General features: G+C 35.8%; 1 protein-coding gene across 1 annotated transcript in view; it reads left to right on the forward strand.

Moving 5' to 3' along the window:
- The first annotated feature begins 1287 nt into the window (after positions 1-1287).
- Positions 1288-13834, forward strand: part of WDR93 (WD repeat domain 93) — a 121703-nt gene continuing 109156 nt past the window's right edge. The window contains exons 1-9 of the mRNA XM_053719358.1: positions 1288-1590; positions 7440-7635; positions 7759-7823; positions 8092-8174; positions 10701-10851; positions 12064-12102; positions 12213-12297; positions 12869-13052; positions 13553-13617. Of these exons, the coding sequence (XP_053575333.1) occupies positions 1327-1590; positions 7440-7635; positions 7759-7823; positions 8092-8174; positions 10701-10851; positions 12064-12102; positions 12213-12297; positions 12869-13052; positions 13553-13617 (1132 nt within the window). The 5' untranslated portion in view covers positions 1288-1326. The remainder of the gene's footprint in view (positions 1591-7439; positions 7636-7758; positions 7824-8091; positions 8175-10700; positions 10852-12063; positions 12103-12212; positions 12298-12868; positions 13053-13552; positions 13618-13834) is intronic.

Below are 13834 nucleotides of genomic sequence, written 5' to 3' on the forward strand. Positions count from 1 at the left end.
TTTATGTCAGCAATCTTTAGTTATCCGTGTTTTTTCTATGTTTGCCCAATTCAAATCATAGTTGTAACTATCAACTTCACGTGTTCATTTTTGGTGTCATTTTGTTTTAGAGCGAGCGTATTTACAGAGCAGGTTTTGTCTCATCCATGTTTCCGGGTTTAATGGTTTCCCTGGTGATGAGTAACAAAATAACCAAAACCGCTGAGCCTGTGAGTCTAGAAGGGAGCGGAGGAACCCGAGGTTTGTTCGTTTGTAAAACAATATCCACATTCCACATAATTTTCGGATTATTATCACGTTAATAAAACTAACCACAAATACCTTACTATACCAATGCGTATTCATTTAAAAAAAAAAAAAACCTCCAAACAGTTGTGGTCTGCTTTTTTCTATTAGATATGGTGCCATATTATTTGAGGCAGGTTCTAGTCATTGTTTTGAGTATAAAGATCAGTCTTTATCAGTCATGTAACGAAATCTCGGTTGAAACATATTTTAATTTGACAATTAAAATTTGCAACTTTGTTATTTTTTGAGTATTAGAACTAAAAGTAAATACAAATTTAAAAGCAAAAATATTGTTGATGTAAAGGTATATTAAGTAATATAAATACTCATGCATTTAAGGATTATTTTATGCTCAAACATAGTGAGTGACAGATTCAAATAATATGTTATAAAAAATAATTTTCCCATAAAGGAACATTAAGCTCAAAAAGTTATTCCACCTACACCCCTTATGAATAAGAAATGCACTTTCATTATTTATTTTTTCATCTTTTCCTGTCATTTAAATTTTAACTTTAATGGTATTCCGAATCCTGACATTACTTTAGTGTTGGCATCAGTGATTGACAGTAACACTGAGAGCAGCAGAAGGCATTTTATGGGTAAACCACATCTGGCTCACCAGTAACTACATGTCAGGTGGTGGATTGTGACAGGACAATAACTGACATTTTAAAGCAATAAGGTTGACCTCCATAGCCATAGTTAAAGCCTTGCAAGTTTGCACCTCTATAGATGCTTGGTGTAAAAAAAATATATGTATATACATGTTCATAATGTGTGTGTATATATATATATATATATATATATATATATATATTTAAATTTAAATATTTAAACATCAATTTCATTATTTGAAATAACAGAAGGAAATTGAATGTTAACCTACGGCCATTTATTAAATAAGTATTAACAAATGTTATCATTCATTTATTAGGCAAATCTATATCAATTTCTATAAGGTCTCCTAGCTGGAAAGTCCCTTCACACAAAAGGGTGATCATCACCTAAATCTTCAGTAGTACTGGAGCTAACAAGATGCCGGTGTACATCAGGAAGGGTCCATTGGAAATACCTCCAGGATCTGAGAGAAATTGGGCTGCTGAAGATGAAGAGGATTACTTCCTCAGGGATCCAAACCAGACAGTAGACCAGTTGCCACAACCTTATCGTATTTTAACAAAAATTGTGGATTTCCTGATTGACCAGGCATGGGACATTATCACAATAAAAGAGCAGAACAAAGCGGAAGAAAAATGCAAGGCAAAGATCTCTATGTGTGAACCAACTGCTGAAATCCAGGTAAATGTTTCACCAACACCAAAGTATCAGAGCTTTTAGTGTCTTTAGAATAACCCCATATAACAGTGAAGTGAACACTAAATGACCAGGGCTTTATTTAGAATTAGTGGTTTATACATAATATGAGGTAGGTAGGTAAACCACCGTTTGTTTTAAGGTTGCCCTTTTTCCTATACACAACTCATGTCAGTTTTGAGCTTTAAAAATGTAGCAAGTTGAGGATATATGTAGACCTGTACTGTCCAGTGTTTATAATAAAAATGTTATCTTGACAACCAGCATAGCGAAAATAAATATTTATGTAAAATATAATCTCATAGCATTTCACTCTGATGGACATTTCATTTTGTTACAGGGACAGTCTGCTTGGTACTTAGTGTATTTTACCAGAATCCTGCAGTTAAATCATTTGATAAACTTTTCTACAGGAGTGTGGTCGACTCCATTATTTATTATACTGCAGGTGGTCAAGAGTATTGTATGTTTAAATGTGTGGAGATTATTTTGTAATGAAACTAACAGCCTGTCTGGTTTGTAATTAAACTGTATTAAAGGGATATGAAACCCAAACATTTTCTTTCATGATTCCGATAGAGAATACAATTTTAAACAACTTTCCAATTGATCTCTATTATTTCATTTGCTTCCTTCTCTTGTTACCCTTTGCTGAAAGGTTTATCTAGGTAAGTTCAGGCGCAGCAAAGAACCTAGGTTCTAGCTGCTGATTAGTGGCTGGATATATATACTGATTGTCATTGGCTCACCCATTTGTTCAGTCAGCAACCAGTAGTGCATCGCTGCTCATTCAACAAAGCATACCAAGAGAACAAAGAAAGATTGCTAATAGGAGTAAATTAGAAAGTTGCATAAAATTGCCCACCCTTTCTGTATCATGAAATAAAACATTTGAGTTTCGTATCTCTTTATTGGGTTTCAAAAGTCAACTTTAAATTTTCATGAATTAGATACCACATGCAGTTTTAAGAGACTTTACAATTTACTTCTAATATCAAATGTACATTTTTTGTTATTGTTTGTTGAAAAGCATACCTAGGTAGTCTCTTGAGCCTGAGCAATGCTCTATTTGGAGCTAGCTGGTGATTGGTGGCTACACACATATGATTTATAAATCACTCATTTTACATAGAACACATTTGGCTTTCCGTGAGTGCTCTTCTTTGACATACTTTTGTTTGCACATTTTCTCCCAATGCTTTCTTTCCAGAGTATTCCCTGAACTGCTTATCGTTGCCTTGTTCATTTTTTGTTTCTTTGTATCCCTTCTGCTCCCAATGGCGTTTATTATTTACTAGGCGATAAGCCTTCCCAGAAGGCAGTCTATGTTAAAAAAAAAATACAAACCCCCAAGCTAAAGTTACAAAAAATAAAAAAAGTAAAATTACAGAAAACAATAAACTAAGCTGTCCAAAATAAAAAAATTAAACCTAAACTAATACCCCTATAAAAATAAAAAAATCCCCCAAAATATAAACACCCCCTAATCTAATACTAAACTACCAATAGCCCTTAAAAGGGCATTTTGTAGGGCATTGCCCTAAGTTAAATAGCTCTTTTACCTCTAAAAAATATTATGTCCCCCCCTATCAGTATAAAACCCCCACCCACCAACCCCCCCAAAATAAAAAAAACTAACACTAAAAAAACCTAAACTACCCATTGCCCCTAAAAGGCCATTTGTATGGGCATTGCCCTTAAAATGGCATTCACCTCTTTTACTGCCCTTAAAGGGGCAATCAGCTCTTTTTCAAGCCCAAAACAACCCTAATCTAAAAAAAAACCACCCCAATAATTAAAATAAAAAAGCCTAAGCCCCAAATAGGTATTCACTGTTCCTGAAGTCCGGCGGAGAAGGTCTTCTTCCAGACGGATACATCATCTTCTTTCTTCATCCAGAGTGAAGGCGGTGCTGAGCGGATGTGCGGCGCTGTGTTCTTGATGCCTGGGTCCTCAACGGCGGCGTTCCTCAGCGATGGCGTTCCTCAGCGGCATGGAGGCTCCTCTTCATCCGATGTCTGTCGTAGACTGAAGATTGAATGCAAGGTATTGCAATCAATTTGGGGTACCTTGGATTCCTATTGACTGAAATTTTGAAATCAGCCAATAGGATTAGAGCTACTGAAATCCTATTGGCTGTTCAAATCAGTCAATAAGATTTCAGTAGCTCTGATCCTATTGGCTGATTTCAAAATTTCAGCCAATAGGAATGCAAGGAACCCCAATAAATATGGGGCACCTTGCATTCAATCTTCAGTGTGCCATGGACGATCGCATGAAAAGGAATGTCCACGCTGCCGAGGACCACCGCTGCTGAGGATCCAGGCATCGGGAACACAGCTACGTGCCGCCTTCACTACGGATGAAATAGAAGATAATGGATCCATCTGGAAGAAGACCTCTGCCGGACTTCCGGAACAGTTGGTACCTATTTGGGGCTTAGGTTTAGGATTTTTTATTTTAATTTTTGGGGTGTTTTGTTTTTAAGATTAGGGTTGGGCTTGAAAAGGAGCTGATTGCCCTTTTAAAGGCAGTAAAAGAGCTTAATGCCCTTTTAAGGGCAATGCCCATACAAATGCCCCTTTAGGGGCAATGGGTAGTTTAGTTTTTTTAGTGTTAGTTTTTTTTTATTTTGGGGGGTTAGGTGGGTGGGGGGTTTATACTGTTAGGGGGGACTTAGTATTTTTTAAAGGTAAAAGAGCTGTTTAACTTAGGGCAATGCCCTACAAAGGCCCTTTTAAGGGCTATTGGTAGTTTAGATTAGGGAGTGTTTATTTTGGGGGACTTTTTTATTTTCATAGGGATTAGGCATAATTTTTTTATTTTTTTTTGATAATTTTGTTTATTTTTTTCTGTAATGTTAGACTTTTTTTATTTTTTGTAATTTAATGGTAGTTTTTTATTTTAATTGTAATTTAGTTGTAATTGGGATAATTTAGGGGGTGTTAGGTTAGGGGGCTTAGTAATTAAATTAGTTATTTGCGTTGTGGGGGAGTTGGCGGTATAGGGGTTAATAGGTTAATTAGGGTTATTGTGATGTGGGGGTTTGGCGGTTTAAAGGGCCATTATACACTCATTTTTTCTTTGCATAAATGTTTTGTAGATGATCTATTTATAAAGCCCATAAAGTTTGTTTTTTAAAATAATGTATAATTTTGCTTATTTTTAAAAAACATTGCTCTGATTTTCAGACTCCTAACCAAGCCCCAAAGTTTTATTTGAATACCGTCAGCTACCTTCTCCAGCTTGCTCCTGTTTGTGTAAAGGGTCTCTTCATAAGCAAAAGAAGGGGGAGGGGGGAGTGTCTTATTTGCCACTTGCAGTGGGCTTTCCAACTGCCTTTTCAACAGAGCCAAACTGACAGCTTCTAAGTAAGTTTTTAAACCATTTTATACTGGATTTTTATATCAGTATCTGTGCATCTTATTCTTTATAGTAGTGACTGTCTATTACATGCAGTTATATGAAAATGAGTGTATACTGTCCCTTTAAGGGTTAATAGGTTAAATAGGTTTATTGCGATGTGGGGAGTTGACGGTTTAGGCATTAATATTTTAATTATGGTATTTGCGGTTTAGGGGTTAATAACTTTATTATTTTGCGATGTGGGGGTTAACGGCTTAGGTGTTTGTTAATACTTTGTGCGGGAGGTTAGGTTTTTTGTTATATTTCGAGCAGGCTCGTGTTTTTTTAGTTATTTCGTGCGGGCGGTTGCATGTTTTTTTGGGGTTTTTTTTAGGCTGACCTACGTTGCATCCAGGTGAATTCTGAAAATGGCAGGGTGGTGAAAGAATCCACCAAAGGTGGATTCTTTCACCACCCTGCCATTCTCGGAATTCACCTGGATGCAGCTTTGTTGCATCCAGGTGGATTCTTTTGACTTCATGCGCAGCCAACATTCCTTTGAGAATGCGTGCGCAACTGGCGACACCGACGGACGCGTTACACACGGGATTATAGTATAGATTTCACTAATAATTACTATTAGGCTTACATTTTAGAGAGTCAGTATAATATAAGATAAACAGTCAAAAAACTGACCGTCCACATTGGTTTTTATTTATGTTTGTTTTATTGCTCCTAAATAAAACAGCAGCATGGTCACTGCAGTGTATATTTTTCTTTGTTCTCTTGGTATCTTTTGTTGAAAAGCAGGGATGTATGCCAGACCGTTTATGGATCACAATATGGCAGTATTTTTGCAAGATTGTTAACCATATGCAAGAGCACTATTTACAAATAGATCCTTTACCTATATTTTGTCATTGGAAATTGCTTATGCCTTTTGTAATCGCCACCTATAATGAACAATTGAATACTGCAGTGATAGGTACAGACAAGCTATATAAACAAAAGTCAGCAAAGTAATGTACACTGCCACTGAGGGGGGGGGGGGGATAAGTTCAAACACGTTTATTTAAACTATTCTCTCTAATTACTGGGCTCTAAATATAGCTAAGATTTATCAGGTCACTGAGTGTATAGAGCAGGGGTGGGCAATTATAAGCCCTCCAGATGTTATTTACTACATCTCCCATAATGCTGGCAGAGCATCATGGGAGATGTAGTCCATAACATCTGGAGGGCCGATAATTTCCCAGCCCTGGTATAGAGAGTGGTAAGGAGGCATGCTTTCTCTGCAAACTCAGCCCATTTTAATGTGCTATATTAAAGAGCAAAAATAGCTTTTTCATGTACAAAAATAAGCCTAAGGGAGGCGGGTGGGCTGCCCAGCAGGGGAGGCGGGAGGGAGCGGGAAGAAGTGGGAGGGGCCCTATGCTACAGAAAAAATAAATAAATAAAGTGACAGGGTGAGATGGGGCAGCTACACTACAGAAAAGTCTATCTAAGGGGACCAGGGAGGGATGGAGGAGGCTAATCTCTACACTAAAGCTAACATTAACCTTTTAAGCTACCTAATTAACCCCTTTACTGCCGGGAATAATAGAAGTGTGGTGCGCAGCTGCAATTAGCGGCCTTCTAATTACTAAAAAGCAATGGCCAAGCCATTTTTGTCTATTTCTGAACAAAGGGGATCCCAGAGAAACTTTTACAAACATTTGTGCCATGATTGCACAAGCAGTATGTAAATAATTTCTGTGAGAAACCCAAAGTTTGTGAAAAAAGTATAATTTTTTATTTGATGGCATTTGGCGGTGAAATGGTGTCATTAAATATACCAAAATGGGCCTAGATCAATACTTTTGGTTGTCTACTTAAAAAAATATATATAGATTTGATAGGTAAAAAATGCTAAAAATGCTCTGGTATTTTGGGCAAGTTTTAGTCTGGAAGTCCCGGTAGTGAAAGGGTTAAAGGGAAATGACAACCACATTTTTTTCTCTTTCATTATTCAGGTAGAGCATACAATTTAAAAAAAGTTTCCAATTTACTTCTGTAATCTCTTGGTATCCTTTGCTAAAAAGAGCAGCAGTGCATTACTCAGAGCTAGCTGCTGATTGATGGCTGCATATACATGCCTCTTGTCTTTGGCTCACCCAATGTGCTCAACTTGCTCCCAGTAGTGCATTACTGCTCCTTCAACAAAGGATACTAAGAGTATGAAGCAAATTGGATGATAGAAGTAAAATGGAAAGTTGTTTAAAATGGTTCTATCTTAACCGTGAAAGAAAAAATTTAGGTTTTGTATCCCTTTAATAAGATACCAATTTTTTCAGTACACTGTCTATTTAATTGCTGAAATATGCTTTCATATCAAATTTTTTCTTTAATATTCTATACTGTCACATATACTTACCACATACCTAGAATATCAATGTTGGATATTTAGAATGTTAAATTGTTTTGTTTTTTCCCCTTTTTTAAAAAACTAGATCAAGAGAAGAGTGAATTGCTTGGCTGTTTCAGAAACCTTTTTATTTGCGGGACTTTCTGAAGGACTTGGTGTATATCGTTTGCCCGCTTGTACTTGGATTTGTGGATGGCAAGCTGCAGACATAGAAATTTATAGCCTCATTGTGTGCCAAATTAAAAGTCACATGTATCTCATTGGCACAGTGGATGACATGGGTACTGTTGTATAAAATCTAACAAAAATATTATTAAACGTGTTTAGTAATTAATAAAGCAATTTGAAAAGAAATGCTAATCACCTATGTTAAGGAGATTTTTGTTTTTAATATATTTGTTTAGGAATCGCACGCCTATTTTGCTTTGCTGAAGACAAATTCATCCTTTTGAAAGTGTTTAATGAGCCAGTAAGCAATTTCTTGTTTGTATTATTTGTTTTGTTTTACCATATAGTTTATTGCAAGAGCTGGTCAGTGTTTGTCTGTTTGGGAATATGAAGGGGAATACAAATAAAATACAATGGTTTGTTTATTTTAACTGTCATTAGTATATAAAGAAATTACACAGTTTGTAACCTTTGAGAAGCAATCATGAAGTGATTTATCTCTATTTTTAGAACTGCCACTTTATTGAGGCTATTACTTGTTCCCTCTCACCAATGTATTTCTTTTCTAGGTGGATATAAGTAAGCGGACTGTCATTGTTCACTTTAAGATCTCCTATGGGGGAGATTATGTTGGGGTTCTTCAGGAAGGCAAGTGCCAATTTAAAGTACTTCACAAAGCACTGTACACAATGTTAATGTCCATAGAGAAAATAACTATATCGGTAATGTTTGGTGCTTTAGTCAAAACATTTTTCAGGCTCTGCAAAATCAGGACAATTGTAAGTCTGAATTTTCCAACTGGCCCTCTACACTAGTCTGTGCGGCCCCCAGGAGAAAAAATGTTTGCCATAGTCTTTGTGGCCCAGGAAAAAGCACAGTTAAAATCTGTGTTTTGGCGACTCCTGGTAGGTGGGCAAATAAGGTGACCACTATTTAAAACAGCACTTTTGAGGGGAGAACAGGAGATAGAGCATACCCTGCAGCCTTATGCAGATCTAGCCCTGTGCCGTTAGACATTTTTTAGGAAATATATTCTTATTTGTGTATTGAATAACCATACATGTATATGTGGCCCCCATGTATTAGGAAGTTGGGAATTGCTAATCTAAAATGCCTCAGGAATAGCCAGATTGGGATTTATATTGCTTGCACCATAGGTATTGGTTAATTTGGTAATCCTTGGGATTTCCCATTTGTGCCCAGTGACATCACCACTAATATGTGCACACATTTTCTCAGCTACAAACCTGTCTCTATTTAAGAAGAAACTATATATCTCCTAACGGTCCAGTGGCAGTTTCAGAAACCTTATTATGGAGTAGGGCAAACAATCCTGCGTTTGATCACAGGTTTCCCACAGGTGGGGAAAGGGTGGGTGGAGATACAGTTTATAGTTGTTCCATAGGAAGGGTCAGGGCAGGGAGAGGTGTTCTGGGGGCGGAGCCAGATCGTCCGGGAATGTTGTAGGCAGTTGTGGGACTCGGCCTGTTTAAAAGGACAGGGGCATGGAGAAGCAATTTCACCTTTCTACCCTTCTCCTGAGCCCAATGGGGCTGCAAAATAGAAGATGGGAGGGTTGCACCCCTTGTTCCCTCCTAGAAGCGCCACAGCACCTCTTATTAGGCAGCCAGGTTTGTGGTACACAAAGTAAAGGACCATGTGTAGTGAGTGGCAATGTGTTAAGTAAGTCCTTATAGATAGGAAAAAATGTATTCCATATCAGAATAGCATACATAAATCTTATATTATATGATATGCATCTATGAAAACATGACTATATCAGCAATTAGGCACAAAAGATCTATATGAAAAGAAATGTTTTAAAATCATTTACAACTGTCATTTTGTTAGCACAATTTACAAGGTTTGAAAACCAATAGCAGTTCAGGAATACACCCATTTAAAAAAAAAAATTGCAGAATCCATGCCTCTGATCCTTTGATGTGTCCAATTAGGAACACTCAAGTTCTTAAAAGAAGGCACAAATGCAGGGTTGTTTTATTGTCATTAACGTTATAATATAACAATAGTGTGTAAATAACACTGCAGCTGTGTAAATTATGATTGATTTTGCTGCTATTTCAGTCATTACATATATTTTCTGATTAACTGATATGATTCCGGAAGATATTTTTGGTACAAGAAACTACCTTATTTTAATGTGTAAACTATTGACTAATTGTTTAAAAAATTTATTGTCAATATTCAGTGGCTCTACTTAATATTTAAAGGGAAATTAAACACTTAATAAATGAAAGTTAGAAATGTGTATTAAAATAGTCTTAGAATAATATGTAGATGTATTTTTAAAAATAATATTCGTATTTAAAAATTAAATACATAATTGCAAAGTTGTAGTTTCTATAAAGCAGTGGGCGCCAATACAATGTATCCTTGCTTTTCTTCTCTGCTGAGGCCAATAAGGGGCACTTTTAAATCGGTCACTAGAGTGTGCAACCAATGGCGCTGTGTAAAATAGTACTGTTAAGTCTGAAGTCTGCACTTCCACTTTTTAACAGGAATTGGAAAGACAACAATGGTCAGAATTAAATTACATGAAAAAGGGAGCAAGTCAAAAAACCTATATATATATATATATAAAATGTAGCAAAGAAGCACTCACTGAACGGTTCCAACTGTGACAAAAAGTTTTAATTCAAACTAGTGACGTTTCGGGACAGTAACAGTCCCTTCCTCTGACCATATATATATATAGTTGTTTATTACACAGAATTAAAGGGACAGGAAACCCCAACATTTTCATTCATGATTTGCATAGAACATACAATTTTAAACAACTCTCCAATTTACTTCTATTATCAAATTTGCTTCATTTTCTTGTTATCCTTTTCTGAAGGAACAGCATTGCACTACTAGCAGCTAGCTGAACACATTTAGTTAGCCAATCACAAGAGACAAATGTGTACAGGCACCAATCTGCAGCTAGCTCCCACTAGTGAGGATATGTGCATATTCTTTTTCAACAAAGGATGCCCAGAGAACAAAGCACACTTGAACTGCTCTATCTGAATCATCCAAGTTTAATTTTGACTTTTTCTATCCCTTCAAACATTTTATATTACAATCACAGAGTTTAATGTCCTTTTAAGGTTTTTATGCTTTAATTTTACACCATATCTCAAGTTCTAAATATATATATATTTTCCAATTCAGCCAGCGGAGAATGCTTTCTAGAAGTTTACAGGCTGCCCAAAGATGCCTGGTTGAAGGAGCTGGAACAATCACAAGTAGGCGCACAACAAACAAGCTCAGCAAACACACCTCTAGCTTTGCCAGCAAGACAAGCGACACCCAGTCAAGTGGCACAAGTATGTTTTTTATAACGATGATAATAACAAGTATAATATGTTTATATAGGACGTTGCCAGTATGCAAATCTATTGTTTGCAAAAGGACGAATCAAGCATGAGCACACTGTCCTGCAATATATAAAGCCATCCTTTCTGAATTTCTGTGATTAAGAATTTAGCTTGGATATCTTTATAAAGGACAGCAGTTGAGGCTAAATGAGACTTCCATTGTAGGAAAAATATTAACTTGGCTGTTTCTCCTGAGGGCAAGCTAAGTGTACATTATATCACACCATAGGATTCCTACACTGCAAACCACTTTGGTTTTAGCTCATCGGGAGATAGCTCTCTCCTATTTATTTTATGCTTCTACAAACATAGAAACATTGTCCTTATTCAATATATATATTTTTTATATGGTTACTGTTTTTTCCACTTTTTACAAGTAAGCAACAATGTGAGTTGTGTTTATAATGTTCTCGTTAGAGGCCTATATTCTTTTGCTGGTGTAAACTGCATGGTAGTAGCAGCAAATCTTTTCATTAACTTTTGTAAGCATGAGTCTTGCTACTAAATTGTAGTTAAATATACTTTCACTGGCACAGTGCCAGTGCGACTAGGCAAAGCCTAGATCTTGCTGTCTGACAATATGACACACAGATGCCCAGAGATTTTACCTTAAACTTTTCCACTCCAAAGGCAGTTCTACGGTGGTGCAAAAGCACCCCAATATTCTGCAACCCTGTTGGGTTGGTGGGGATGAGAAAGAGATTTAAAATGACTTCCCTTGCCACCATAACTTCATGCCAAACCGCGCTCCTACCTCCAAACCAGCCCCTGGACCACCTAGCTCAGCCCATGGCACACTTCTGACTCCAAATCTAACCACCTGCCCCTGTCCACAAAACACTTATCGAGGGCCTCCCTTACTTAGCCCAGCTTCTTGATCCCTGTGTAACATATAGGTAGTTTACAAATGGGATAATTTATGTGTAGTATTTATAGTAATACTAAAGTATGTAGTGTTTATAGTAATACTAAAGTATGTAGTGTTTATAGTAATACTAAAGTATGTAGTGTTTATAGTAATACTAAAGTATGTAGTGTTTATAGTAATACTAAAGTATGTAGTATTTATAGTAATACTATAGTATGTAGTGTTTATAGTAATACTAAAGCAAATAACATTTTCTTTTTAAACCATTAAGAACATTATGATTTCTTTTCCAGAGGCTTGCTGATGTGCACGCAACAGAGGTTTCAGAAATGGTAAGCAATTTGTCATATACGATCCAATAACATCAGTTTTGTAATATGTATGTATTTTTTACCTGTTGCAACATATTAATATATATTTAAATACATATTTTAAATTGTAGACAGGCTTGGTACCCCCTATGGTTGAATTAAAGTTCACCCCACCATTGCTGTTAATGAAGATTAAACCTCCCAGACCAATCACAGGTAAATAAACTGTTCAGTTTATGGCAATAGGTATTAAAGGCCATTTGATCACTATAAGTTTATAGTACAGAATGTAATATATCAGTAGCATACAAAGTGCCACCTGGGGATAAATAAATGCTCTAACCCCTTTTATATGTTCTCCACCAATTTTATGGTCATAGTCATTTACATGGATTTTCAGCTTCTTCTAGCAACAAATATGCACTTTTGTCATTCTCCTGGGATCACACTCAAGTAAAATTAAAAAAATTCTATAAATTTAAAAAACAAGTTCTAAAAGATCCATCGCTTGGCAGATTTTAACTAGTTACTTAGATAGAACCCTTATCTGCTTTAGTTATGGTATATTTGTAATATGACTGACTTTTGTACCTGTCATATAAGAGTTCTGTTTAACGTCCAAAGAAACCAAACAGTTCTTATAGAAAATTAGGTAAGTGGACTGGCTTCCAGAACTTTATTTAAATTGTATTGAGTTAGTAATTCATTTTTTATCCTTACTTTATAGATCATTATATATATATATAATTATTCTGTATTATATTTTGTTTGTTATTTATTTATCTAGGAAGCTTATTCAAAAGTCCAATGGAAGCAGTGCAGAAGAGTGAAGAAAGCAGTGTGTTTGGCACTGGACAGAATCATATAATCAGCTCTCATCAGTGGGAGCAGCAAGAAGAAATATTTTCTAGAATTTTTCAAAAGTACCTTCATTTAGAAACCTCTGACTCAGATGCAGGAGAAAGTTCAAGGTAGGGATTATTCATGACTGATTATTCATGATTAAGACATTTCTTCTTGACTGACAAAACTGGTGGGATGGCTTTGTCATTCTTACCAGATCTTGTAATTCAATGCAGCCTTTCATTAAAGCTCACTCCCTTCTCTATTTTATAGTAAACAGGCATGGTGGTTGAATGCAGGTGCATAGGGCATATGTAAATATGCTGCACACACAGTAAACCAAATCACAGGGAAAAGTCCTAACTTTTACAAGAAGCATTTCTGCTAATACATGTTTATTGCAAAAAGCTTCTCTTCAATACTGGAATACACTTGTGGGCATTTCCATTTTGAGTTAAAATAGAAACTGGCCTTATTTCTGTCATTTATTCTTACTATGAACTTGATTCTGAGGCAAAGTTTATAAAAAAAACCCTTTATTTAAATGTCTTATTTTTTTATTGTTTGATATCATTATACAAAACAGTATGCTTTGTATTGCTATATTGCTACTTTTTCTATATTTTAGGCACACAATGTTTCATTTTCTTCAGCTTGGCATTTTACAAGGTGATTCAGAAAGAAATCATACAGGTAAGAATAGATGTCTGCATGAACATTTTTATTTATATATATATATTTACTGTTTTAAAATTAATTTTCATTGTCCTTGCTGTTGCTTCTATTTTTAATACTGACCATATCTGCCTGATGATGTGATTGTTCATTTTCTATTTACTATATTCATTTCCCTCTAAATCCACAGGTCTGCTTGTTCATTATTTTATGACCATTTTTATTTTATTTTAAT

The sequence above is a fragment of the Bombina bombina genome, chromosome 6, assembly GCF_027579735.1.
Source record: "Bombina bombina isolate aBomBom1 chromosome 6, aBomBom1.pri, whole genome shotgun sequence".
Classification (NCBI taxonomy): domain Eukaryota; kingdom Metazoa; phylum Chordata; class Amphibia; order Anura; family Bombinatoridae; genus Bombina; species Bombina bombina.